The 24,576-nt window shown below is 41.2% G+C and overlaps 4 protein-coding genes across 5 annotated transcripts in view; 1 reads left to right on the top strand and 3 right to left on the bottom strand.

Moving 5' to 3' along the window:
• Positions 1-256: 256 nt before the first annotated feature.
• Positions 257-11,216, bottom strand: LOC147268422 (troponin T, cardiac muscle-like). The gene is made up of 15 exons (XM_086199980.1): positions 11,020-11,216; positions 7,366-7,507; positions 7,168-7,212; positions 6,959-7,055; positions 5,677-5,724; positions 3,816-3,839; positions 3,660-3,681; positions 3,503-3,566; positions 3,291-3,407; positions 3,135-3,212; positions 2,546-2,647; positions 2,348-2,454; positions 2,154-2,244; positions 1,922-1,962; positions 257-661 (listed from the first exon to the last, which is right to left on the bottom strand). Exons 4-15 carry the CDS (start codon positions 7,002-7,004, stop codon positions 622-624), a joined length of 780 nt encoding a protein of 259 aa, XP_086056106.1. The 5' UTR covers positions 7,005-7,055; positions 7,168-7,212; positions 7,366-7,507; positions 11,020-11,216; the 3' UTR covers positions 257-621.
• nav1b (neuron navigator 1b) overlaps positions 10,236-24,576 on the top strand; it is a 76,840-nt gene continuing 62,499 nt past the window's right edge. The window contains exon 1 of one of the 2 annotated variants that reach the window (XM_086199976.1): positions 10,236-10,535. The gene's annotated coding sequence lies outside the window, so the exon portion shown is untranslated. Of the gene's footprint in view, positions 10,536-23,631; positions 23,741-24,576 lie in introns of those variants that run through there. The other variant, XM_086199979.1, reaches the window with a different exon arrangement.
• On the bottom strand, positions 11,374-14,088 carry LOC147268424 (troponin I, slow skeletal muscle-like). The gene is made up of 7 exons (XM_086199981.1): positions 13,993-14,088; positions 12,866-12,899; positions 12,532-12,669; positions 12,317-12,448; positions 12,124-12,213; positions 11,790-11,966; positions 11,374-11,678 (listed from the first exon to the last, which is right to left on the bottom strand). Exons 3-7 carry the CDS (start codon positions 12,598-12,600, stop codon positions 11,574-11,576), a joined length of 573 nt encoding a protein of 190 aa, XP_086056107.1. The 5' UTR covers positions 12,601-12,669; positions 12,866-12,899; positions 13,993-14,088; the 3' UTR covers positions 11,374-11,573.
• Positions 16,891-21,421, bottom strand: LOC147268425 (cysteine and glycine-rich protein 1-like). The gene is made up of 6 exons (XM_086199975.1): positions 21,265-21,421; positions 20,431-20,540; positions 19,788-19,956; positions 19,436-19,565; positions 19,209-19,302; positions 16,891-18,495 (listed from the first exon to the last, which is right to left on the bottom strand). Exons 2-6 carry the CDS (start codon positions 20,537-20,539, stop codon positions 18,419-18,421), a joined length of 579 nt encoding a protein of 192 aa, XP_086056101.1. The 5' UTR covers position 20,540; positions 21,265-21,421; the 3' UTR covers positions 16,891-18,418.

Below are 24,576 nucleotides of genomic sequence, written 5' to 3' on the forward strand. Positions count from 1 at the left end.
TATCTTTTATTTTTATATTTTAGGGCTCATGTGTAGGCCTGTAGCACTGTAGGCGATTGTCCAGCCTGCAACGTAATAAAAAGCAATAAAGAAAGAGCTCAGGTCAAAATGAACATCAGTAACTGGTCTGCTACAAAAACCACACCTCAAAGGTGTTGTCAAACCTGAAATGGCATTATTAAATAAGGTGTGGGTTCAATAACTGCAATGGAATAAGTGCCAATGCCAGAGTTCCCACAAGAAAAAAAAAAAAAAAAAAAGCGAAGACACATTCCTGGATGTTGAAGATGGTTTAATTGCAAACACTGAAACGTACAAGTCTAGACAAAATTCAGATTAGAACTGACAGATTCTGTGGCAGTGCATCTCATTCACGACACCAAATCTGATATTTTCATTGTTTCAGGTACAGGAGCCTTCATCGTCCATATTAAACTGATAACTCCTTAATATTTGCAGATGAACCCAACAAGCCCTTCACAGGTGTCAAAGTGAAAACATGACAGGAGTTTTTCAGAATGATTTCTACATGCAAGTATTCAGAAGTCTTCATTACATTTTTTTGGACTTCTGTGATTTCACGGATGTAAGACGTGTTGCCAGTTTCCCTCAATTCCGATGTTATTTCCTCAGGCCACGCTTGCTCCTGCCACCCTTTGAACTGAGAATAAAGCTGAAGTCAGCACACACACCAACCACATAGCCTGTAATGCAGACCGAACATTACATGTTCCATTCAAAGGGGCCTTGTGTTCTGAGCTGCTGCAGTTGGCTGCGATCTATTTATCACTTCCTGTTCTCTGTTGATACATATCATTTCAGGGGGAACATTCATGTAAAATAAGTTCCATCAGATCTCTAATGATCCCTAATGGGGGGTGAGGCTGGAATCTATTCCAGGTGACATTGGGCGAGAGGTGGGGTTCACCCTGGACGGGTCACCAGTCTGTCGCAGGGCCATCAGGACCAATTAGGGGTTCAGTATCTTGCTCAAGGATACTTCAACATGGTCACCAGGGGACATGAGGATCGAACCAGCGACCCTTCACTTGCTAGATGGCCACTCTACCTCTGAGCCTCAACTGAATATCCATCCATTGTCTTCTGCTTATTCCTACATTAAGGATCCCGGGGGGGCTGGAGCCTATCCCAGCGTCGACGGGCGAGAGGCGGGGTTCAACTGAATATGTTATACCAAAATACAAAGCAGTCCAAAAGGAAATCCCACTCAGGATATTAGTGGCTTCCAAGGCAAAGTCTTAAGTTGTAGAGTTTTGTTTTGAGTCACCATCGTCACATGGCCGACCTGAGATGAGCTGGAAGGTTCTGCGTGACTTGGATGGCATCAGTGGTGGGTCACTGTTTTATTGTGAGCCTTAACACTGATACCAGCACATAGCCGTTATGAGATCTCTCAGCTGTTGTTGGTCTATTACAGCTCTTCTCCCCTGTGAGACCGAGTGCATATGTTTGGACATATGAAACATAATGCACCTGGAGATCTGACACCCTCCCCTGCACCTTCTTCAAACACCTCTGATATTTGCTTCTTTTCTTTTCTTGTCCCCCCCCCCCCCCCCCCCCCCCCCCCATTTCTTGTCTGGTGTGATTTACTTAGAAAACATCCCTGCAGTCGGGCATCTGGCACCAGCAGCTGCTACTGATACTTGGAGGTTAGAGAGAAAGTTGAAAGCGGAGGAGCTACAGACATGAGGTCACAGCCGTGTCAGAGGAGAATAATTGATCATTACGACTTGAAGGGTGATTTCTGGTTCCAGCATTTTCTAACATTTAGTGGTTTTGTACTGAGTACAACAAACAGTAATAACTTGCTTTCCTGTGGTAATGTATACACGATATACAGTAATAATAGTGGTACTGTGAATTTGCAGTTGTATCACCCACAACACAACACACTTACATTTTCTGATGGTCACTGACTCGGTTCCTCAGCACAGTGACCTGCACACAGACATGTTCACAAGTTAAACCACCGCAAAGTTTAAAATACCGTCAAATGAACTCATGTAATACCACTCATCTAAAGCAGCAGAAGACATGTCGTGGATGTAAATGTAATTGAAATGATACAAGAAGAGTGTATGTATATATACATACATATATGCCTGTATGTATGTATGTATTCATGTCACCTCATATTTCTGCTTCATGTACTTATACTGAAGATCGAATTTCTCTGCTTCAAGCTGGCGCATCCAGTCCAGCAGCTCCTTCACCTTTTCCCTGTAAAGCAGTCGTATATTCTCAACTGTGGATTAAATAGGACTATATTGATAGTGGTAAAGAAGTATTGGGTCTGTTTAGTTTTTTTTCTTGAGTAACTTACCTGAGTTTTTCCTCTTTCAGGTGATCGATGTTTAACTCCTTGCGTCGATCATTCAGTATCTTCCTCTTCTTCTCTCTTTCCGTTTGTCGTTTCGTTCCGGTCTGTGTCTGTGGGTCAGGAACAGATCACATGCAGCCATGTGTTGTATTTTTAATCCTCCATCCAAACATGACACTTTAACAGCTAACAAATGTTCACCTTGTATCCGGTGAAACTCAAGTTGGACAGAATCATCTTCTTCCTCGCGTCATCATCTGCTTTCTTCTTGGCCTCTTCCTCTTCTTTCCTTGCTTTCTCTTCCTGTTGGAAAGGGAAAAAAAAAATTCAAAATCCAAATTCACTGTTATATTGGATGAGGTAATTTAAACTGATGCATAATTCTTTGGAGTATCATATCAATTATATTACCCAACTGTGTGTAAAAGTATTTTTGAGCGCTCTATACATGCAATGTTGTTATTATTGTGATATACTTAAATTACAGTATCTCTAGATCTTGAATTATTTCATACTAGATTTCATGCACAATCCTAGTTAAAGTTTACATTCAAACACCATTTTACCAAAAGCGCTAATATGATAACTTTTGATGGAGATATGCTGACACTTCCCATCCGAAAACATTCATTACGCTAAGCTAACTAGCTAGTGGTCAGCTGGTCTCTATTGATCTCAGTTCCCTAATTCCTTGACAGAGGACAGAAAGGAAGATATCTCCTTGTCCTGCTCTGGAGAAGATGACCTGGAAGTAAAGTTCCCATAAATGTTGGTGTGTTCCTTTAAATACCGCAAGTTTGTTCTGCCGGTCTCTTTCTCTCTCAGCTCTGATCTTCATCTGCTCAGCTCTCTCTGAGCGGCGTTTCTCCTATGCAAAAAAAAAAAGAAGATTTGACTCAATGACATTCCTTTGTTAAACCATTGTGGAAATGCTGCGTTGACACACAATGCGATCCGTCAGGCTAAGAAGTTCTTCTTCCTCCTTCTTGCGCTTCTCAAAGTGAGCCTCAATCAGAGTCTGGAGCTCCGTCAGGTCCTTCTCCATTCGTTTACGATGAATGTCCTGAAATTATAGTACGTAGAAGAAACCGAGCTAAAATGTTCAGCCCAAAGACCTGCCTGCAGGTGTAACTTTGATCGGTCCTGAGATAAACTCACATCAAAGTCAACTTTTTCTCCATCTGGGATTTTGGGAGGTGCCAAACCTGGTACAAAACCAGGCCTGAGGAAGACAGACAGGAGGAAATACTTTTCTCTCTCAATGATTTATGTTTTACTTTGGGGATATGTATGTATTTTGAAACTGTGCTCTTACTTGGACTTGGGCTTTGCCTCTTCTACGTATCCATCAAAAGAACAAGAACAACAACTTTATCATACCAACAGGTGCAAAAAACAACAACAACAACAACAGAGCAGCTTTTTCTTTGTTCTCATGCAAAAATTCTACACTTGTCAAGCCTGTCCATACCTCCTTCATTTTCCTCTCCAGCATCTGTTGACAGACAAAAGGGTCAGAGAACAAAATAAGTTAGAAAAATATTTGACAGCTTGCACTGACAGACAGAGAAGAGTAAATGAGAGTCTTGAAAACCCTGAGGGACAAGAGAAAAACCTGGGTCAAGTGAAGGACGAACCGCCCTGAGCGTATTTGCTTTCTCTGAGTACTTCTCAAGAAAAAAATGCAGTAATTCAGATAAAAAAAAAAGTAAAAACTATACAGTAAAGAGATTTCATTATTTATTTGCTGGTATCTTTGTGTTGACTGATACACAGATTTATGATGTTTTAAAATCAAACACAGAAAACACAAATTAAACATTTACTTAAAAAATTACAATGATTCAGGTTTAGCAAGTCCTGATGCAATTTTCAATGTGTAGACAGACATTCATATCTTTAATTTGAAGGTAGGCATAGCTGTCATTGATGATGGAGTTGACTTCTGACACTGAGCCGTTGATGAAGACAAATATCGACTTCGTTGTCAGAGATGAAACCAGACAGGTATGCAGGCATGTACATGTTTCTGAGTGTCAGAGAAAGTCTCCTCATCAAAGATAACGTATGTGCCGTCTGTTCTTAGTCATGCTACCTTTTGGCTCATAGAGACGAAATGTTCTTCTCATCAATTAATATTCTTTCATTCCTTAAAGCAACATGCCAACTGCTTTGGAAATTCTCGTATTATCTATTCTCCCCAGAGCGAGCCAAGAAGACTGATGCTTCTTTGCACGCATTAGGGAGCTGAGACCCTTCTCTCTCTCTCTCTCTCTCCCCCCCACTCTGCAGCTCTTTTTTTTGCATGTTCTAGCAGGATGTGTGTAATGAGGCTAAGTGCTTCTGTGACATTCTGGCACACAGCGAAGCCTCAGTAACTGATGATGCCATTCAAGAATGAGAGGGGACGAAATGCTGCTTACCTGGAATTGAGAGCTCTCTCTCTCTCTCTCTCTGTCCCTACTTAGCTTGGTGGGTGCTAAATGTTAGCATACATCTGTCATCAATAAATCTTGTCAACAGCAAATGTAAAAACACATAACATAACACATTGTTTGTTTTTCAAAGTTAAAGTGGGGTTTTTGAGGAGAAATCACAGCGTCCGGTGAGGAAAGTAGTTAGCCACTTGTCTGACTTAAAAGAATACACTGCCTAGTAACCTGGAACTGTTATTTCATAGCAAAATGTTGGCACAGCTCCAGTTAAATCAATGCAGGCAATGTCCAATGAGGAAATTGTTTGATGACGTAGGACGGCGGTATGCTAATACTTTCCATCCACTACCATGCATTATGCTAAGCTAACTAGCGGTCAGTCAGTCTCTAGCTCCTTACTGCGTGCACAGAGGAGAGGAGGGTATCCATCTCCTTGTCTGGCTCAGTTAACCGTCCCATTTCCCAAAATGTTTGCATGTTCCTTTAAATGGTGGGAGAAAGAATCAGCCACACAAGACACTGAGAAGGACATTTGGTTAGACTGCTCAAGATAAATAAATACCAATAAATAGATATGTAGGTTTAAACACAATATCAATAAGTCCCTTTGTATTATCACAGTTCATCATCAACACAGAATATTTTGTTGTTTTTCTGTATATTATCCATCTTGAAATACTGTCATTAACCTGATGCCGTGGTGTTTTCTCTCTTGATATTTCAGAGGTACGTGGCTTTAATGGTGCAGTGACAATACATTTATTTTCATATACTTACACATGTACGCCAAGAACGAGAGTCGTCACAGAAGATGGTTGCAAATAAAATCATATCTACTAAATCTGAAATGTATTATATGTATGTGTTAAATGTATATATTAGCATAAGCGGAACTACCTTCTACCTCCTCCTCCTCTGCTACCTCCTCCTCCTCCTCCTCTTCTTCTGTGCAAAGCAAGCATTTAGAGTTAGCAAGCACACAATAAAACAGTCTCTCATTATTTATGCCTCTTATACACGTTTTTGATTATCTATTTGTTTTATTGCCCACCTTCTTCAGCTGCATGTAACCTTTTAAAATGTTTTTCTATGTAGATCCGCATCACCACATCACACTCTGCATGTGATCTACTCTATAAATGTTACTTTTCTAAAAAGCCATGCAGAGACATGATACATCAAGAAAAAAGGTTTTTGTTTTTTTGGGCCATGTAACTTCTAGCCTCCCCACATTTGCATGTGGCTTTTCAAACTGGATTTGCAAAACCAGCATCGACTCTGTTTTTTTTTTCCCCCCTTCAACATTTTGTTTCTCACCGGGTTGCTTTGGGAAAAACTGACACCAAGCTTTGAGTCAGAGTCCCTTTGGCCACAGGGTGAAACTTGACCTCTTTTTGCCCTTAAGAGAGTCAGCCAACCTGCACTTAGCGGAGGTCTAACAGGCACAAAAACTAAAGTGGGTTTTGTGCCTGTGTCGCTGTCTTCCCTAAGGTCCTCTTATGAGAATATAGTGACCTACACTGCTATCTAACACCGTCTCGACTGTATAGAGAGACAGGTGCTGCTTTCAAAGGCAGTAGGTCCCACATGGACAGAAACACAAAGGAGACAGAAATAGAGGAACAAACCCGTACTTCTTTGATGGCTGCTTGTTGCACCATTTAAACTGAATGGACAAATCCTCTGGGATGTTTACACAAGGTGAAGGATCTCCAGTCTCAAACAGAGACAACTGACTGCTAGGACAAAGGTCAATCTGGTAGAAAAACCTCAAGGACAGCAGCTGCCTCTACAGTGGCACCGGCAAGCCAAAAATACAGAATACTGCACAGTGAAGCCAGCAGCTTAGCGCATGCAGCGTGTTAAGTAACTAAGAATGTTTTAATGCAAGGCTCAAGTGTGTAAAGCAGGAAACAAAGTGACAGAAAAAAATTACAACCAGCCTCTCGAATCTGATCACAAGCAAAGTTCATCGATATTATTTCTATTGAGTGAAGATACGACGACAACTCCCTTCTCCTTCACAAAGAGAGGTAAAGATACCCTAGCTGTGACTTTGTAATTGAAAAAGACATGATGGATAAATGCAATGGTGTCGTGCATACATGCATTCCCCATGCTTTTACTTTCATATCGATGCGAAGCAGCAGTGTGGCATCTAGCCAGTGACAACATGTACCTGCATGAATCTGCAGAATGGGAATCATACATCCATCACAGTTCATCAAGCAGATATGCTGAGTTCACTGAGTAGATGGATTGACTTACGTTGTTCCCTGAAAGAAAACAAAAAAACAAGAACACCAAAAATATTGTGTTAGAGTTGAATCCATCAGTGTTGGCATCTCTCTCTCTCTCTCTCTCTAGAGAAATCATGTATTCACTCACTCGTGTGTGGCTTCTTCAGTGTCTGACATCGTGAAGATGAAGCACCTGTACATTCAAGATCAATTAAAGTACAGTTATAGATACTGCGTCAACAACAACGTCATAACAACATGGAATAATCCCAATTTGATGTCACAACATTGAATAAGTGACATTGCATTTACTGTTTAAAATCCTGTAAGAAGAGCCCAGACTTACCCAGAGAGTGTGAGGTGTACTTCAGATGGGCTTCAATGGGCAATTGTACACTGCGGCTTTCTCTGGGGGCCTTAAGCTTTTAAACCCAGTATTGGATCACATGGCGGCAAGCTGCCCATGTCTACAATGGGTGGGCACATACCTGCAAACAGATGGCACATGACATTAACCAGAATGGGAAAACATGCATTCTCCATGGACATGCATTGCCTATTTTTACATTGTAAACCCTGGACTGAGCGACGCAGGATTATTGCTCTCAAAAGTACACCAGGTTTGGCAGACATGAGGGAGGTTACAAATAATCCATGTAAACCTACTCCTGAGTGCACAAATACCCAAAGGCACGGCTGCAGCACATCTCATTTCTGAGGAAATGAAAATACAGTTTACTGTTCTTGTCAATCAGCAAACATTTATTGAACTTCACACTAATATGCGACAGGAGTGATTTATTCCCTTAACTGGAAATGGCTCTGGCTCTGACCTTGTTTACAGATGAGCCGATTGGTGGGGAGCAGAGCTGGAAAGTGTCATGTCCATGGCAACAGGGAGTCTAGCAGGTCTTTGAAGGAAGGTGGTATAACAGAGTACCTTAGAATACAATAATGATGCCACTTTACCCTCATCATCAATAGCATCGCAATAAAATTATACACGTAATTTGCCGGACAATCTAGTGACAATTATGTCACAATATTACATGTGTATTTGAAATTTGCCACTGAGGGATGAATAAAGGTTTATCTTATCTCGTAACTGGAGAAAAACGATAAACATCAGAGGGACAATTACATATTTAATCACTGCACTGTTGTGCCGCTTCCACAGAATGGGACGACTTCAATGAAGTTTACTGGCTCTGTCTGACCCGTCTCGCCTCTCGCCAAAGACTTTCGGCCCCTGGCACTTTAGTGCTTGGACCCCAATTAAAACTGCAAGCAGAGCAGATACTTGCACCCCAGCAGAGTACTGTGGTGGGATCTCACTTCCCGTGTCCACGAAGTGACGCTCCAGAACCCATATTTACTATTTATTACGTTGCCGTAAATCTCATGAAGACACAGTCATTTTGACCTAAATCAAATGATGTTTGTTACATCAGACAAACTTCCTGCTACCAGTTACAGATCATTTCTCAAATCCAACTGATAGATGCCTTCAGGCCGGGACTCTGGTGAAGCATGAGAAGTTTGGGAAAGAGCTGACCAGGTGGAGTCCAATTACAATGCTTCGCCATGAGTACACCGCTTAGAAGAAGAGAAAAGTAAAGCTATTAATTACATGAAGCTGTCGTCTCAGTCACTGGCTGGCAGTGGCAGACGTGTGGGTGACAGCGAGGATGCATAGTTTTACCCTCTCTCTCACCAAACACACCAGGAAGAATTACTCAACAAAATACTTCAACACACAGGTTCTGGTTTGCTCTCACGGTATCAGCATCATTCAAATTACTGTAGTAGTTACTTTTATGGAAATCTTAAAAAAAAGGAACCTGAGCCAACAGTGAGGATTGCCTCGACCTGTCAAAGACCTCCTCTGCTCCCAGCCTAGTTTCTAGTTGCCGTCAGGAGAGTAACCTCAATATTATATCAAAACACTCTGATTTGTCAGTAAATTGGTCCTAGTGTCACAATATCTGGTGTAACTAGCCAGCTGACTTGCCAACTCCCACAAGCAGCGGGTCACACTCATGAAACAAACTCACCTTATCCACAGCACTATCACGTCTAGTTCAAAATCTCAGAGTTGATTGGTGGAGAGAGAGCAGAATGGAATGAACATTTCTGAAAGATTTTAAGTTTCGTTTAATCAACACCTTGGCGAATCTTGCCTTCTATACACGGATGGATCGCTCACATGCAACGAGAGGTCAGTAACAGTGGAGACTGGGTTGTACTTTTTGTACATTTTTATTACTTAACTCAATAAAACCACTCAGTGAAAGGTTTGATAAGACTATCAAACAGGCTACAACAAAAGTTGTAAAACAGGAAGTGAGGGTAACTTGGATGAATTGAAATCTTAATACTGTCTTTTGACTTATGAATTTCCCAGACTGTGGTGGTGCAACCGCACCCATTTGGCACCGCCTGAATCAACTAAAAACAACAATGAAGTACTTGAGTCTTCTAATACCATTTAAACCGGAAATGGCACTAGTTCTGACAAGAAATCTAAGCTCGAACGAGTCTCCATGTCTGTCAGGCATTACTTTACACAGAACCTACAGCTTTGATCGCTGCAGACCTAAGTGAGATGACACCGCCACCGTGTGGCTGAAGCGAGAACTGAAGAAGATGCACCAAAGCACTTTCTTCTCTACCTGTAAGGGTTAACTAATTATCTAAAACAATATCAACTAATTTGATACTCTGTTGACAGACAATACGCAATTCTGGGGCGTTATAATGCATACGTGTGTCATGGTTTGCAGATAATACCAGATACATTTTTCCATATAGCAAAAGACAGACAGATTAATTAAATCTTACGTATTTTCTAGGCTTTAATATCAATATAACCTGCACTTATGTCTCTATTCATATGTACTGTCTATCCCTAAATCACCGGTTGATACTTTTACAATTTTTTCCCCCCAGAAAAAAAGCAATTATATTCGTAAACCTTATACCAGAGACATTCTAAGAAAGAACACACAACTTTTTGTGGCAGAAACATGTGCGTTCCGCTCATTTGTTGTCAGAAATTCGAAGACTCAATCAATAGCTTCGGAAAGTTGGAAGAAGAAAAGAGAGGGAGAAGGTGGTGGAAGGCTAGAAAGAAAGAAAGAAGTATGACAGCGTCCCTCGTTAACGTTTCCCTGGTGTGAACTATAAATATGTTACATAGAAGTCTTCATTGTCAGATTGTTTAAACTTTACACATTCAGGAAGACAACTCCAGTTGTGTATCCTGACATGATGGCGGTAACGTTCGCCCAGGTAGCATGACGATGGCAGGGGTCCTCGGAGTCCCGAGAGGAGTGGACGGGACAGCTGTGTCTGATATATTTTGTATCCCTGTGGGTTCTTGCTGCTGTTCCCCGGCCTCAAGGTGAGCATGGAGTTGTCTGTACGTCCGTCTTCGTCTGAAGGCCGAGGCAGACCTCCTCCCTCGAACCTGAGACACCAATTATTACTCCAGGACTTAACCAAGCTAACGTGGCTGTAAGTATTGGCTAGCTGCCTGTGCTAGCTTAGCTTGTAGCTACCCCCTCTTTAGCTTCTAACTTCAACCTACTTCAGTATTTCGTTGAAATTGCCGGTCAAAGGCTTGGATATGGTCTGTTGGAAATTTCTTCCTTAGCTGATTGCAGCTAATGAGTAGCCTTGATCATTTTGGCTATAATTCAGGTGCACTTTATCCAGAAGGTAAAATTAGAAGTTATTTGTTGGCCAACTTGACCAAAGGGCTTTGTTTGACGTGTGAATATTCACAATTATCTGCTGAATTCTGATTGTTTAAAAATAAAGTTTAAAAGCAACAGTAAGAACTCATCTGGTGGATTAAAATAATAGAGAAGTTGCTCGATTAAAATATGAGGCTGTATTTTGTCAGAAGCTTAACAAAAACCAAAAGCAAAGTGTATATGAAATTATTGTGTTTTGCCCTCACTGCTCAGATATCAGCACAATACATATTTGTACTTACCAGTCTGGTCAGTAGAGGTCGCTGTCGCTACAGCTGAACAAAAGTTACTGTGATTTGCTTTAAGGTCCACAGAGATGCAGATAAAACTTAAAGTACATCCATGAAACAATTCTTATGAGTGTCTTAGCTAAGCTTGGTGCATGTGGGGCCCTCTTGTCCTGACACATGAAAACGTTAAAATCAGGTCTTGGTCAACGATATCTTCAGCAATTATCTGACTTCGCTTGTGTTTGTGTGTCACCTTTTAAATTTTTTCCCTGAGAAATGCGTGTGCAGAACCAGCTGTGTGGGATCAGCAGCAATTGATTGTTGGGTGTCAAGACAAAGCAGCAATGAAAAGTCAAGAGTGCGGAAAAATAACTGTTTATTTCAGTGACAGCATGCTGGAACACTCCTTTGAGAAAGAAAAACACTGAATAATATTTCCATTTTATGCATCCTTGATTGTTGTAAATGAATTAATGGGTTGTGCAGATGGTCAACACTAATTTGCATTAAATGTGATGGTATTTGACATTACATGAAGGCCTGGGGTTTTATTTATTAACACCTGTTTACTGGTTGGTGCCCTTTGCTGCGTCAAACATCTTTTTGCGTCCCTCCATGCCAGACATGGCTTCCACGTTCTTCCTCCAGTCGCTCACCTCCACTGTCTTCTCCTGTTGCATGCAGGACATTGATGAGTATGTTTCCAGTCTGGAATGACTTTCTCACCTGTGCTTCATTTTGTTTTTGCAATTTAAGAAATACTTCTTCAATGCCAAACTCACCTTTTCAGTGTCCTCCTTCTTGACTGATTTGAGATTAGCTCGCAGATCCAATGACACCTTGTGTTTGGAGCCCAGGAGGGAGCGCAGGATAGCGTCAGCTGAGACCCTCACTCTTCTAAGGTTGGGTCGCTTGAACTTCCCTCGCAAATCCAACACCTTAATGTTCAGATCTTTGATCTGTGGAGAAAGTAGAGGGTAAGATGTTGGACATGTGTTTGAATGTGTTAATGTACAGAGAGACTTTCTTGATGTTTTGACATATGTTAAGTGTTTGCTGTTGACTTTTAAGACGGTGCTAACGGTCATAATTTTTTGGTAGCTAGTGTTATTTTACCTCTCTCGTGTTGTGCAAGACTTTGGCTTCAATATCATACCGCTCCTCATCCACCATGTCTATTTTGGCATGCAGCTCTTCACATAATTTCTACACAGAAAATAAGAGGAATATTTTCTGAATCCCTTAACATGCAGTTTAAAGTGTTTCAGTTTGCAAATAGAGAGAAAAGTGAAGCCAGTGTGTGTTTTACTTGTAGTTCTGCCAGGGCCATGCAGCTGGTCTGTATTGGAGGAGCTTTTTCTTCCAGGTATTTTGCTTTTTGCTCTTCTTTTTCTAACATCTCCTGCTCCAGCTCATCCTTGGCCTTAGCTACCATCAAGCTCTGTAACACCACATGAAAAACACATCTAACAGCTCAGTTTATGTTTCTTTCCATTGTAGCAAATATGACAGATGTGGACTCACCTTTAGCATGAGCTTGCGAGAAGCTGAGATTTTAGATTTCCTCTGCATAATGACAGTAAAGTTCTTCATTGGGATTTTATTGAGCACGTGATTCAGACATGAAAATTCAGTATATTTAATTTCGGTCTTACCTCTGGTCTGTGGGTGGGCATTTATATGTAAGCAGGCAAAACAAAGGTAAAGACAACAAGGCTTAACATTAATTCTCTGTTGTAGATGGTAATGACATCAACATATAACAGCCTTTTTATCTTTCCTGATCGCCACCTATAAATAAATCCAACTTCACCTGTGCGACTGAGGAATGGAAACAATAGAAACACAATACACTTACGCTTTCTCAGGCATCTCGGCTATTTCAGTTCCCCCTGGAAGACAAAAATAAAAGCCTTTAGCCTCTGAAGGGCTTGACAGGGCTAATGCACCCATGGGTCCGAGCTATGGTTTCCATTTTAGCTCCATTATTAGCACATTCCACGGCAAACTCTTGCACTATAGTGTTACAAGAATAGAGTATAGAGACACGGTACTTGAATGACCTGCTATTTTAGGTTAACCCCATTACTTTTGTTCGTTATGCCATTAGAAAATATTGGACAGCAATCTGTTGAATTACTAATGGATGAAGCGTTGTAATGGCCAACCTTTTTTTCTGTTTTTGTTTATCCAGCTCACTCATGTCTTCCACTTAAAAAGGCCTGCTGGGCAAAATCAACCTGTCACCTCCTTAGCGCTGATAGCATTCTCCTCTGCCAAAAGCCGAAGTGATGGCAGACACGGAGAAGCAAGGCCCTGACATGGCAGCTACTCCAGATAATATCTCCTGCTTTTACCTCCTCCTACCCCAGGGAGAAAGTCTCAAATATAGCTAGACCCCCCCGGCTATTGAGTACTAATACCGTTCACTGATATGTTCAATGATAAATACCATTAGGATGTATTAGTTTGTCAATGTACATTCTTCATTAGTGGTAAGCACATCAAAATTATTGGTACCTTAATACTTTTTTTCAATACCGCGTGTTTGAAATAACAAGATCTCTCTTAGTTTTACAATAAATCTTATCAAAGGTTAAAATTAAAGTTATAGAAAATATTTTTAAGTGGAATTTTTGTTGTTGTCGGATTCATATGTTTATATATTTACTAATAAACTAGTAAGCCCCTCTGGGGAGCACATTTCTGGACACGGACCAGAAACCAAACAGACAAAACTTCTGTCTGGTGAATTACCATATGATGGTAGCAGATGTATCAGCATTAGTAATTTTTTTTTATTAAGTTAATTCAAGGCAGATATTCTAATTAGCAATACTGTAAATATCTAGTCAACTGGATCAAATCCATTGTAGAATACAATTTAAAATTTATTTTTCAGCTCAAACCAAGGCGAAGTGGCTTGACACTAACTAGCTTGATACCAACTAGCTCGATACTATCTAGCTCAATACCCTGGCTTACCTTTCTTTGATGATGCTTTGGATGCAGGCAGACAGAAAGTGATGGAGACAAGAGCACACCGGGAAATTTATCTCATACTCCCCTTTGCCCCCCTCCCCAATCACAAGGACACTTAAATAGTAACACACACACACACACACACAGGCACTCATGAGAAGGAGTGGTCTTGGAATAACTGATTGTAAATGCTTGTGTTGTGGTGACAGATCATTGACATCTCCCTCTTTATAGTTGTGTGTGTGTGTGTGTGTGTGTGTGTGTGTGTGTGTGTGTGTGTCAGGATAAACAACATCTAAACAACATCCTTGTCGTTGCTGGTTGTTAACAGTTGAGCAGATAAACCATCTAAAGCCCTTGGCAGGTTCAGCTTTTGTTCCTTGGCTTTGTCAACAGATAGTTGCTACATGCAACATCTTATGTTTTCCCCAGTTTCAAGCAAATGTCGATCAAACAGTTAATGTTACTGTTTTTAGGATGTTCTTCCCTCTTGAGCCTGAAGGGCCCCCTGGTCTGATTAGGATAATAGCTGCGGACAATGCTAAGCCATGGTTTTAAGGCAGGAATGCAGTTTCCAGTGTACATTTGGCTGAGGCCTTCCAACTAAACATAGACAAATTGCTGGACCATGTGACGAAGCCACGCTTTGAACCTTGATTGTGTACTCTTTGCGTTTTAGTTTGTGTGGAGTCGTGCGTGCAGAGCCAAAGAAAAACAGTTAAATGTGTTTGTGTGAACGCGCGCACGTCTAAGTGCTCATTTCACTCATTCAAGGACAGTAAGTCCTTAAATTAATCCTCCTGCCCATGTCCTGTTAGTTCTAGAGATTTAGTCATCTTCAGTTTGAGCAGCAATGATGCAAACTTTATCCAGTGTAAAATCTGGTCACATGGCGATGGTGCATAGTTACACAGCAGTCCTGTCTGTCATGTGATGATGATGTGTGAGGGGAAAGCTACAGGCGTAGCAGCCGGGCTGATGCAGTGGTTTATTATGTTTCATATCAGATGTTAAAAGAAAAAATGATAATTTTTTAATTCTGGTGGTAAAAGAGACTTAATGTATTTTTTTACACTGCATGTGAAAAGGACAGTCCTGTAAACTACTGTATAATCCCTCAGTATCTGCATATATTAAATCAGTGTGCAGTTTCCTGGAGACAGTCCAGCAGACACTTGGTTAATCCTGCTGCCATATATACTATGGAATTATAATCAGCTGCCATGAGCCAACAGCTTGGATCCTAGTGTCATAAATCAAATCAGGATCAGAGACTTTTAAGTCTTGACTGAGCTGGAACAATGAAACAGTACAACAAAGTTTTGAGGAATAATAGCGTACTATGATTATGTCACGGTGAGACCTCCGTAAGTTCATTTCTCTATGCACTGCAGACATTCATTCATTGCGAGTAGTAATTTGCTTTGCTCGTGCTCTTTTTTTTTTTTTTTTTAAGGCAGGCATTTGAAACAACATAGAAGTGGGAAAATGTCCACAAGGACATGATGGAGGTGTGCAACAATCACAGCAACTGTTTGGCTAAGGTAGAGATCTAGATAAGCACCTTGTCAATGTCAAATCCAAACTGGAATTACTGCCTCAGAGTTCATCCATGTTTGTCCAGACACATAAAAATATACACGATGTAGTTGGCACTACAAAAATTTCATATAAGGTTTGAGTTTCATTTTTGACAAAATGATAATACAAGAGGGTTTTCCCAGGGTTTTGTAAGGTTGCACTTCTACTGTCTCCAGTTCCTTTAATGTTCTGTGTGAGATTGATATTGCCAACTGTGCATGGAAGGTACCTCGAGCTGCTGGATGGAGTGTTTGACATTGTGGGAAAAGAGTTTGATCCCTCCTGTTTAGGGAGGCACTCTTAGCTGTCCTCTCATCCACTTAGTCTCCATATTGCTTTCCTGTCCACAAAGTTAATCAGCAATTTCTACATAAATAGGTGAGGTGGTTGTAGAGTTGTGCAATATTCTGGGAAGTGTTACAACAGAGCAGTGGTTATGACAATGCATAGAAGATAACTTCTTATACATTTCATCTTAAAATGAGGTATATTTTGAATAGCCTGCATTTATTTATAATTAATATGTCAGCTTTTAATTTGAAATTTTACAAACGAAATGTTTATGTACACGTCTTTATTATGTGGGGAAAATCCCACTTAAAATACACTCCAAACTGCCATCACCTTTTTAAAAAAAAAATCTTGGGCACTCCCTAGTGGTAGCTTGCGCACTCACACTTTGGGAATCCCCGTTATAGAGGTAGGATTGGCTACTTTACTTGAAGGCCACAAAGCCACACCTCTGCATTCTTGATACTTGTATTTCTGTGTTGAATTGTTTCTGAAATGTAGTCATGGGCACATAAAAGGGAAATGTTCCATCACTATATACCCGAGTCAGGAAGGTCACACAAAGATATTTCGGATTTGCCAGTGTTGACAGGTGAATTTGTAGCAATGTTTATTTGGCGTGACTCTCAAAACAAACACAAACTCCCCCAGACGCTTTGACAGACGAGGCCCTGAGCAATTGTCAGCCTTTTTATCACCTGACTACTGTATATTTACTCTAAGATTAGACGCCTCTGGTGGATAAACGGAGAACTACAGAAATTACTTTGTATAACTGGGGCTAATTTAAATACAGCTTGACATTTGTAGCACACATGAGTTTACTGTATACCCTTGTGACGATAACCAACATATGTCGTGTCAAAAAAGATTTTTAGGTCTTGAGTGTTGCACTTTGTTTGCTCTCCAGACCTAGATCAGTTGTTGGCATGACTCACATGCCCTCCAGTCAGTGCCAGGAATATGCAAAGTGTGGCCTTTTCCTGTTCCACTAGTTTTAATTTTGGTCCAGCAGTCTAAATGTGTGAGAAAAAAAAATGTCTGAGAGAAGCCTGCTCTTATCTTTGTAGTACTCAGTGGAAAAAACAAAAAATACAGCTGTCGGGGACTCTGATTTTGCCAACCCCCCGGCACAGGCAGAGACAGGCCTGAACACTGTGACTCTGTTGTTCAACCACAGCTGGCACTCTGGCTCTGTTTGAATAGCAGCCACACCAGATATAACATCACCATGATTTCATCAGATCATAACCTTTAAAGAACAATGGCGTGAACCTGGAAAATTTGACCTGTCTCTTCTTCCTTTCTGATGGAGAAATTATAGTATGAGTACATTGAGCTGTCAAGGGGTTGCGGCGGTGTGATATTTTCACTGTATGATAACTGTCTCAAACTCAGAAACAATCAAGTTTCCGCTGCATGATGTTACACATCTACCATCATCGTTTACATCGACTTAAAAAGGAATTCAAAAGGTGAATATGATTTATGTATAAATGACTGTCCCTTACATTCTTGTCCTTGCAAAATGAGCTCACATGATGCTCATGGAGCTCGTCACCACCAGGTTAGTCTCTCTCCATTTCACAGTATATGGAGTTTGCATCTGTGATGATATTCCCACACTGGTGTGAAGATTCATACTGAGCAGGCTGTGTGGGCAGTGAGTATCCTCCCTGTGCTGCTAACTTAAATGCAGATACATTATGTAGATGCAGCTCTTCTCGAGGGTCCCAATGTTATCAGACCACATAGATGAGCTTCTGATGGTGAAACAAGTCTTTTTTGCAAGAGGTTCTGATGCTCAGTATGTCGGCTGTGGTGAAGACTTTTTTTTTGTAATAGTTATCACTGCCAGAAGATGGAGACATAAGTGCCACACAGTAGCTTTTAAACCCCTTTTTTTAAGGGAAGTGTGTTGCTGCAAGTGCATTAGTGATAAACCTTAGTGTGCAAACTACAAAATGGCATATTGCTGCAACCCTAGCAATCACAGGGAATAGTTAAAGATGTCAGATATTTATTTTGTGTCTCGGCAGTTATTTACAGATATGTATTATTATGTGTGTTTTCACAGACAAAGGCTTTGGCTTGAGTGAAGACAGAGCCTCGTGTGAGACTTCCTTTGCTGTTTTTGACTGCTGACAGTCTTGAAACACGTGGATCTTAATTTATTCTTGCTCTCAAACATCAACATTCTGATCCAGAACATGATTGTGCTGAACATTTGGCAAATCAGTTCTGTCTTTTACAATGGGCACATCCAAACATAATTGGAATTGAGTGTTTTTCGTATTCTGGTTTAAAATATATTAAACTTTGATATATTTGTTAACCCTGAAAATGTATACCCTCTACAGCAGCTTATGGAGCAAAATCTAGCTGGTGAAGAAGATGTACAAAAGCTGTGAGTTGTGGGCTGACTTCATTCCACTTTGCCTGTAGCTAGAGTGAATGACAGACGAAGATAAGCTGGATATTGACTGAAGGTCGGATGCTGGAAGCGATGATATCAGAGCGCCAGATGTCAGTCCCAGGTGGGCAGCGGCTTCAAGCTTTACTGGGAATGAGCCAGAGCTCCTGCACCTTGGCCAAATCCAAATCCCTTGGGGCCAAAGTTCTTTGCATAGCAACCTGTGAATCAATGAGAAGTTTCGAAATAGAACTGAAAACATCAGCAAATAAACCATTTTTAAGAAATATATAAACCTGTAACAGGAAAGCACGTTATTACACTGTCTTGAAAGCAGCCCTTTTATCTTAGGGGTCACTGCCTTTATTATATGACACAAAGAAGAAGGATGGCAAGAACTGAATTGAAGAGATCAGAGAGACGTCTACAAGAACTGAGACAAGGTCTGTGGTGGTCAGGTGGCTTATGGGGTGATAAGAGATCCTTTTAAAATTACAAGAATTTGTCAGATGTGTAATGTAAAAGATGGCGGTCGAAGGAACAGGTGATGATCAACTTACTGCAGTTTCCCACGGCTTTACTGAGCTGTGTAGCAGTTTTAACCTCACCGAGTGTCTGCATGCGACTCTACTGTTAGCTAATTCTCGTTAATGTTCTCACGGTGTTGCTTTAGATTGTAGCTGGCTGCTGCTTTCAGAAGACTACTCAAAAAACCCACTGAACATGACCTGCTCAGCACGTAAAGAAAGACTCTTCATTATAAGGAAGTGGACAAAATGGGAAGTAACAGCACTACTTTCAATTCCCTCATGTCAGTGCATTGCCATTATATGCACCATATTTACAAAGCAATGATGATATATCTGCGAAAAAATGAAACACTGTTTAAGGAAGAACTCTGGATGTACGTTGTCATGGATTGATGGACACAGACCTTTACAGTAGATCTCTCCATCTCTGTCAGCAAGGGTTGTGGACTCAAGTCCTTTGCCACAGTTTGCACAGCGAAAGCAGCCTTTATGCCAGGACTGAAGAGAGAGCAGAGAGTTCGCAAGCATTGAGACTCAATCATTCTCTGTAACAAGAGCTGAAAAATCAATCGAGCTTTTATTGCAAATGTAGTTGGCTTCAGACCATGATAACAGTAGGCATCTTCCTTACATTTCCTCCTCCGATAACTTTCTCAGCTGCGTATACGGTTTTGCCACATCGTGGACACACATCTGAGCCACCAGCTTTCTGGGCGAACTTGGAGGCATTTGGGTTATTTGTAGGGCGATGCGGCATTTGCCTGTCAACAGAATCAGAGTAGAAGTCTGTAATGTGAATTCAATTGAGGGAGGCAACAAACCAACAAGGAGCACTGTGACATTTAGATATTGCTGGGGGCTATGAGCACTGCATAGAATGTTTCTTCTATTACCTCACATTGACAAGTTGTTTGCACTGTCTCAATAAGGTTCATTAAAATTCATAGCAGTATATTTTAAATGGAAAAGTGCTGTTTTCTCACTCTTGCGGCTTGATTCCAAGTCCCTCTCCGGTGTCCATGCTCAGAGTGCCGGCTCCTCCTCCGAAGCCATAACCCTTTGGACCATATTTCTTGCCATAGCATGACTTGCAGTAGATCTCATCCACATGAACGGCAACTGTTGTACTGTCTAAGTTCTTCTTACAGACCACTTAAGACAAGGTAAAAAGAAAAATAATGAGGATACAAGTCAGTCATGACTTTACCTGTTTTTGTCCAAATCTACAGCAAAGGACACGTACCTTGATATTTACCCTGCAATGTTCAGCTTTTAATACCACAAACTGACATTCTGAGGAAAATATAAGGAAGACTAAACCTCTGTGACATTGACTTTCTTAGGAAGATTAACAGGCGCACCATCATGAAGTTAGCTGGCTCAGATAAATAATTGTGGTGTGCGTGAGTTAGACTGTGTTAACCTTCCTCTGCCATATAAGGAAGACCAAAAGTTTGTCACATGTTTCCACCGCCTCCAAATAAGGACTGAACCTGTGGATGGATGTTCAGCTTCCTATCCTGGTGCCAAATACTCTACATTCCATCCTGGCACTTTTCACAGTTGTTTAATCAGTTGGAGTCGGTCGAAACATACGGTTGATTAACTGAGAAATTAAATACTTACTGCACAAAAAACAGGATTTATGCCAACTTTTCCCCTCACACTGCACTTCCTCAGCGAAGTAGACAGTTTTCTGGCAGCAGCCACACTTGTTTCCCCCTCCGAAAGGCATTCTGTGAGCAAGCAGGAGAACCTCTTGTGTACATTTTTTTTCATTCACTGCATTGAGGTCACTGTGTTGCTTGGAAGACACGGACCATCTGCGACTCTTGAGGCAAGATTTCATACCTATAAAAGGAGAATCCCTAGTTTTCTATGTTTTAGCCCACATTAAATCTATCATCTAACTACCTCATACAGAAAGAAATGTGATGATATCATGTGATGTCTGAGATGCATCAGGCCAGGGGTTGTGATCCACACTCAATGGCAGTAATCTACTAGATGGCCCTGGATAAACAGGAAATTCCTCTCATTTCATTTGTTTTTTCACGTATGTTAAGAATCCTGCCCTCAAATAACCCCACATTTTCAAGATGAGTAGTTTGAGCATGGTTACAAAAAATGTTATAAAAACTAATCTCTGGAGATACTGACCCTAAATAAGAACAAAAGACGGCTCTGAATATTTTTCTGTTCTTCTTAATTCATTGTTTTTTATTAAAAGTTTATTTTCCTATCTCGTGACTTTCTTCTTCTCAAATCTAGACTTTTGTACAACTTGTCGCTTTTGAAGTTGAATAACCTCTTAAATATTCCAATAAAATTAACTCTTTAAGTTCTAATGAACACTCAAACAAAAGTTCAAATTTTAATCATCTTTGTTTCTTTGCAATAAAATCATACAGGTAATTTGGTATGTATGATATTGAACAGTCTATTTAAGATGACTCCTACCTGAAGTGGAAGGCTGCTCTTCTGTCTGGTACTTCAGGGATAGAATTGAGACGGAGTGAGTGGAGGAGACACACTGTTCTGGTGAAAAGTACCAGAGGGAGGCTGAGTGGACAACAAGAACAAGCAGGGAGGAGTCAGGACCCAGACAGGCAGCGAGGGAGATGCAGGGAGGAAGAGGAGGAGAGTCACAGTACCAGTACTGATGGACTGGGAGGGTGGTAGACTGACGGAGGCGTCAGAATCAGAACACAGAACTCGCTGCCAAACTTGAGGGGTAAAATATGGTACGATAAGCAACAAAAAGTATCTCATCAGGTCGGTTGTTCACTTACACTCATTGATCACTCCATAAGTGTCATGTGATTACCAGCATGTGTTTGTGTGTTAGCAGTTATCAAAGAATTTTTTTTTTTTTTTTAAAGAATGGGTGTTGATAGAATTTGGTGCAACTATACAGACGGTCAAGCTATAAGGATCAAGTGGCGGTCGGATCAAATTATATCATCCATCCATCCGTCCATCCATTTTCTACTGCTTATTCTGTTAATGGGGGGGCTGGAGCCTATCCCAGCAGCCTTCAGGCGAGAGGCAGGGTTCACCCTGGACAGGTCACCAGTCCATTGCAGGGCCAACACATAGAGACAGACAATCATTCACTCTCACAGCCACACCTACGGTCAATTTAGAGTCTGGATTAACCTGGTCCCCTTCTTACTGTGAGGCGACAGTGCTAACCACTGCACCACTGTGCCGCCCATCAAATGATATATCTTGGATCATGAGGACACCCCAGGACTGGGGTTCTCAAACTTTCCAGCTTAGGACCCCCAAAATAAAGATGCTTGAGACTCCAATGGGACTGAAGGATGAACTGAAAAGATTTTGGTGCTCACTGTTACCACCAACAGGTGGCACGGTGGTGCAGTGCTCAGCACTGTCGCTCACAGCAAGAAGGTTCCAGGTTTGAGCCCTGGCTTGAGCACGGGATCTTTCTGTGTGGATTCTGCATGTTCTCCCTGTGCCTGTGTGGGTTCTCTCTGGTACTCCAGCTTCCTCCCACAGTCCAAAGACATCAAGAGGGGGCGAGGTTAATTGAATACTTTAATCATTGAACAAAATATCTCTGGAACACCTCAAGGGATTTCTCCAAATATTGATGATTTTCAAGGATTACTTGACAATTTTTGGAGGTCAAGGTCAGTGGGACTGGCACACCACAGCAAGACGCTATTACTAGTTGATAATTTTTCAATCATTTTTGGTTTCTGAAAATAATCCTGTGACCCCTCAAAACACCCCATCTGTGCCTTACAACCCCCAAGAGTGTCCCAATCCCTGCTTTGGGAACTCCTATCGAAGACCATTGCTGAGATGTATGGATGTATGGGTTTCTGGACATGACATCAAGGAATTTTGATCAGATATTTACAGCCAAAGATGGTGAACTGATTTTGGTAAGATTCATGTTATCTGCCATGAGAGAAGCTGAGATAATATGGATCATGTACTGGGTCAGTGAGTGAGAGAACCTATTTTTGGCCGTTCTGAAGCAAATTCGGGAACAGATATTTATATGTGATGCTCATATTCTGCATCAATGTTTTCTCTTGTTTCAGTACTGCAGCAGTGGTTTTGTCATCGGTGGTGATTTCGTGTTAGCTGGTCACTTGTATATGCATGATTCTCTATACAACCACTGCTATTCAAGGGCATCGGTGACATTTTGCTGAATGTCCTGTCAGTCATGACATTTAACAACGCATAGTAGAGGCTTGCTGTCTGTCACACTTTATTGGAGCTTATCACTATCTTACCACTAATGTTAGCTTCTTCCCTTTCCAATAGATGAATTCACCATAGTAACCAAACTTGGATTGTTTTTAATGTCATTCAGGAAAACACATCAACGTTCGCTCTCCCTGTATTACTCCGATGCTTGCTTACAAATAAGCAGCATCAGGTGAAACTGAGCCTGTAGTCGATACAGAGAGGGAAGTGATAGCCAGCAGAGTGATGCCGCTGCCTCGGTGTGCTTTTCTCCCTCTCTGTGAGCACCCTGAGCTCATAACCATCATAGGAAGAGACAATGATGAACTCAAGACGCCTATTTATAGCCAGCAATTTGCCAACACTAGCCCTCTGTTTCTGCTCTGTGGACATCCGCCTTGGCTAGTATGTGCTCATGTGATCATGCTCATGACAGTGGGGGGTAAAAGAGAGACGAGAGGAAGAGAAGAGTGACAGAGACTCAATGGATTAATGCAGAAGGAGAGGAGAGGATAAAAGGCAAAGCAAGATAAGGAGCAGGGACGAGGCTGGGCTGTGGTCCATCCATCAGTGTACGGAGGAGTGGTGAATGCTCATGGAGGAATGTAGCACAGTCGCTGTCTGCCTTTGACTTGAAGCCAACACGCCTCCTGTGACAATGGTCTCCGTTTTGGCGACGCTTTTCACAGAAGCATTGTAAAGTTGTCAGGTGAGAGAAGAGCTGGGAAAGGTGAATTGACTCATGTTGCTACTGTGTTTGTTGTGGTTAGCTGCGTGCATGCTCATGTTTATTATAGCCACATATGATGACGTTAATGCTTTGCGTTGCCCTTTTTTTGGCAGTTTCAAAATGCCTGCATGTGTGTGTGTGTGTTTTTAACTTTTAACTCAAGTTGACTACTGCATTATTTTATCAATTGTGTTATAAACCCCCATCTGCATATTGCATTTGCAAAGGGCTTGTGGTGTGTGTGTGTGTGTGTGCGTGCGTGTTTATTTTGACACTTGCATGTTGTACTCGTGTTTGAGTCTTCTTGGGGATCTAGTGGCCTGTTCATCAATTTCCTGGTATGACAGTAAAGTTATTGTAGATGCAAAATGCTTATTTCTACAGGGTTCAGAGATAAATTGCACGACTAATCCCTCTAAATGAAACTTTTTAGGAAGAGAGCTGTTGTTCTATGTGATTCTGTATGAATAACAAACCTGTTCAGCACAAGAAGCCAAACCTGTGATATTAAATTAGAGGTCAGGATTTAAGAGTACAAGCCCCATTCATATTATAAATATTAGTCCTTTCTTGGAATGCGTGCATTCAACAATGCAATGTGTGTGAAGGCAGTAGCATCATCTGTATGTGGTAGCTGATTTCACAAGCAACAATTTGAGTTTAATGGTCTTTCAGACTTGTGCTCTGCTCTCTAGATGTGCAGTGTCGCTGAAATGAGAGATGAAGAGATGCAGTTTCATAAATTAGTCAGTAGAGGTCACATATAGGCAGAGAATGTGTGAGTGATGTGGAGACACACCCTGATTTCTCTCTCT

Source organism: Aulostomus chinensis, chromosome 3 (genome assembly GCF_037954235.1).
Source record: "Aulostomus chinensis isolate RoL2024-O1b breed Wild chromosome 3, RoL_Achi_v1.0, whole genome shotgun sequence".
Classification (NCBI taxonomy): domain Eukaryota; kingdom Metazoa; phylum Chordata; class Actinopteri; order Syngnathiformes; family Aulostomidae; genus Aulostomus; species Aulostomus chinensis.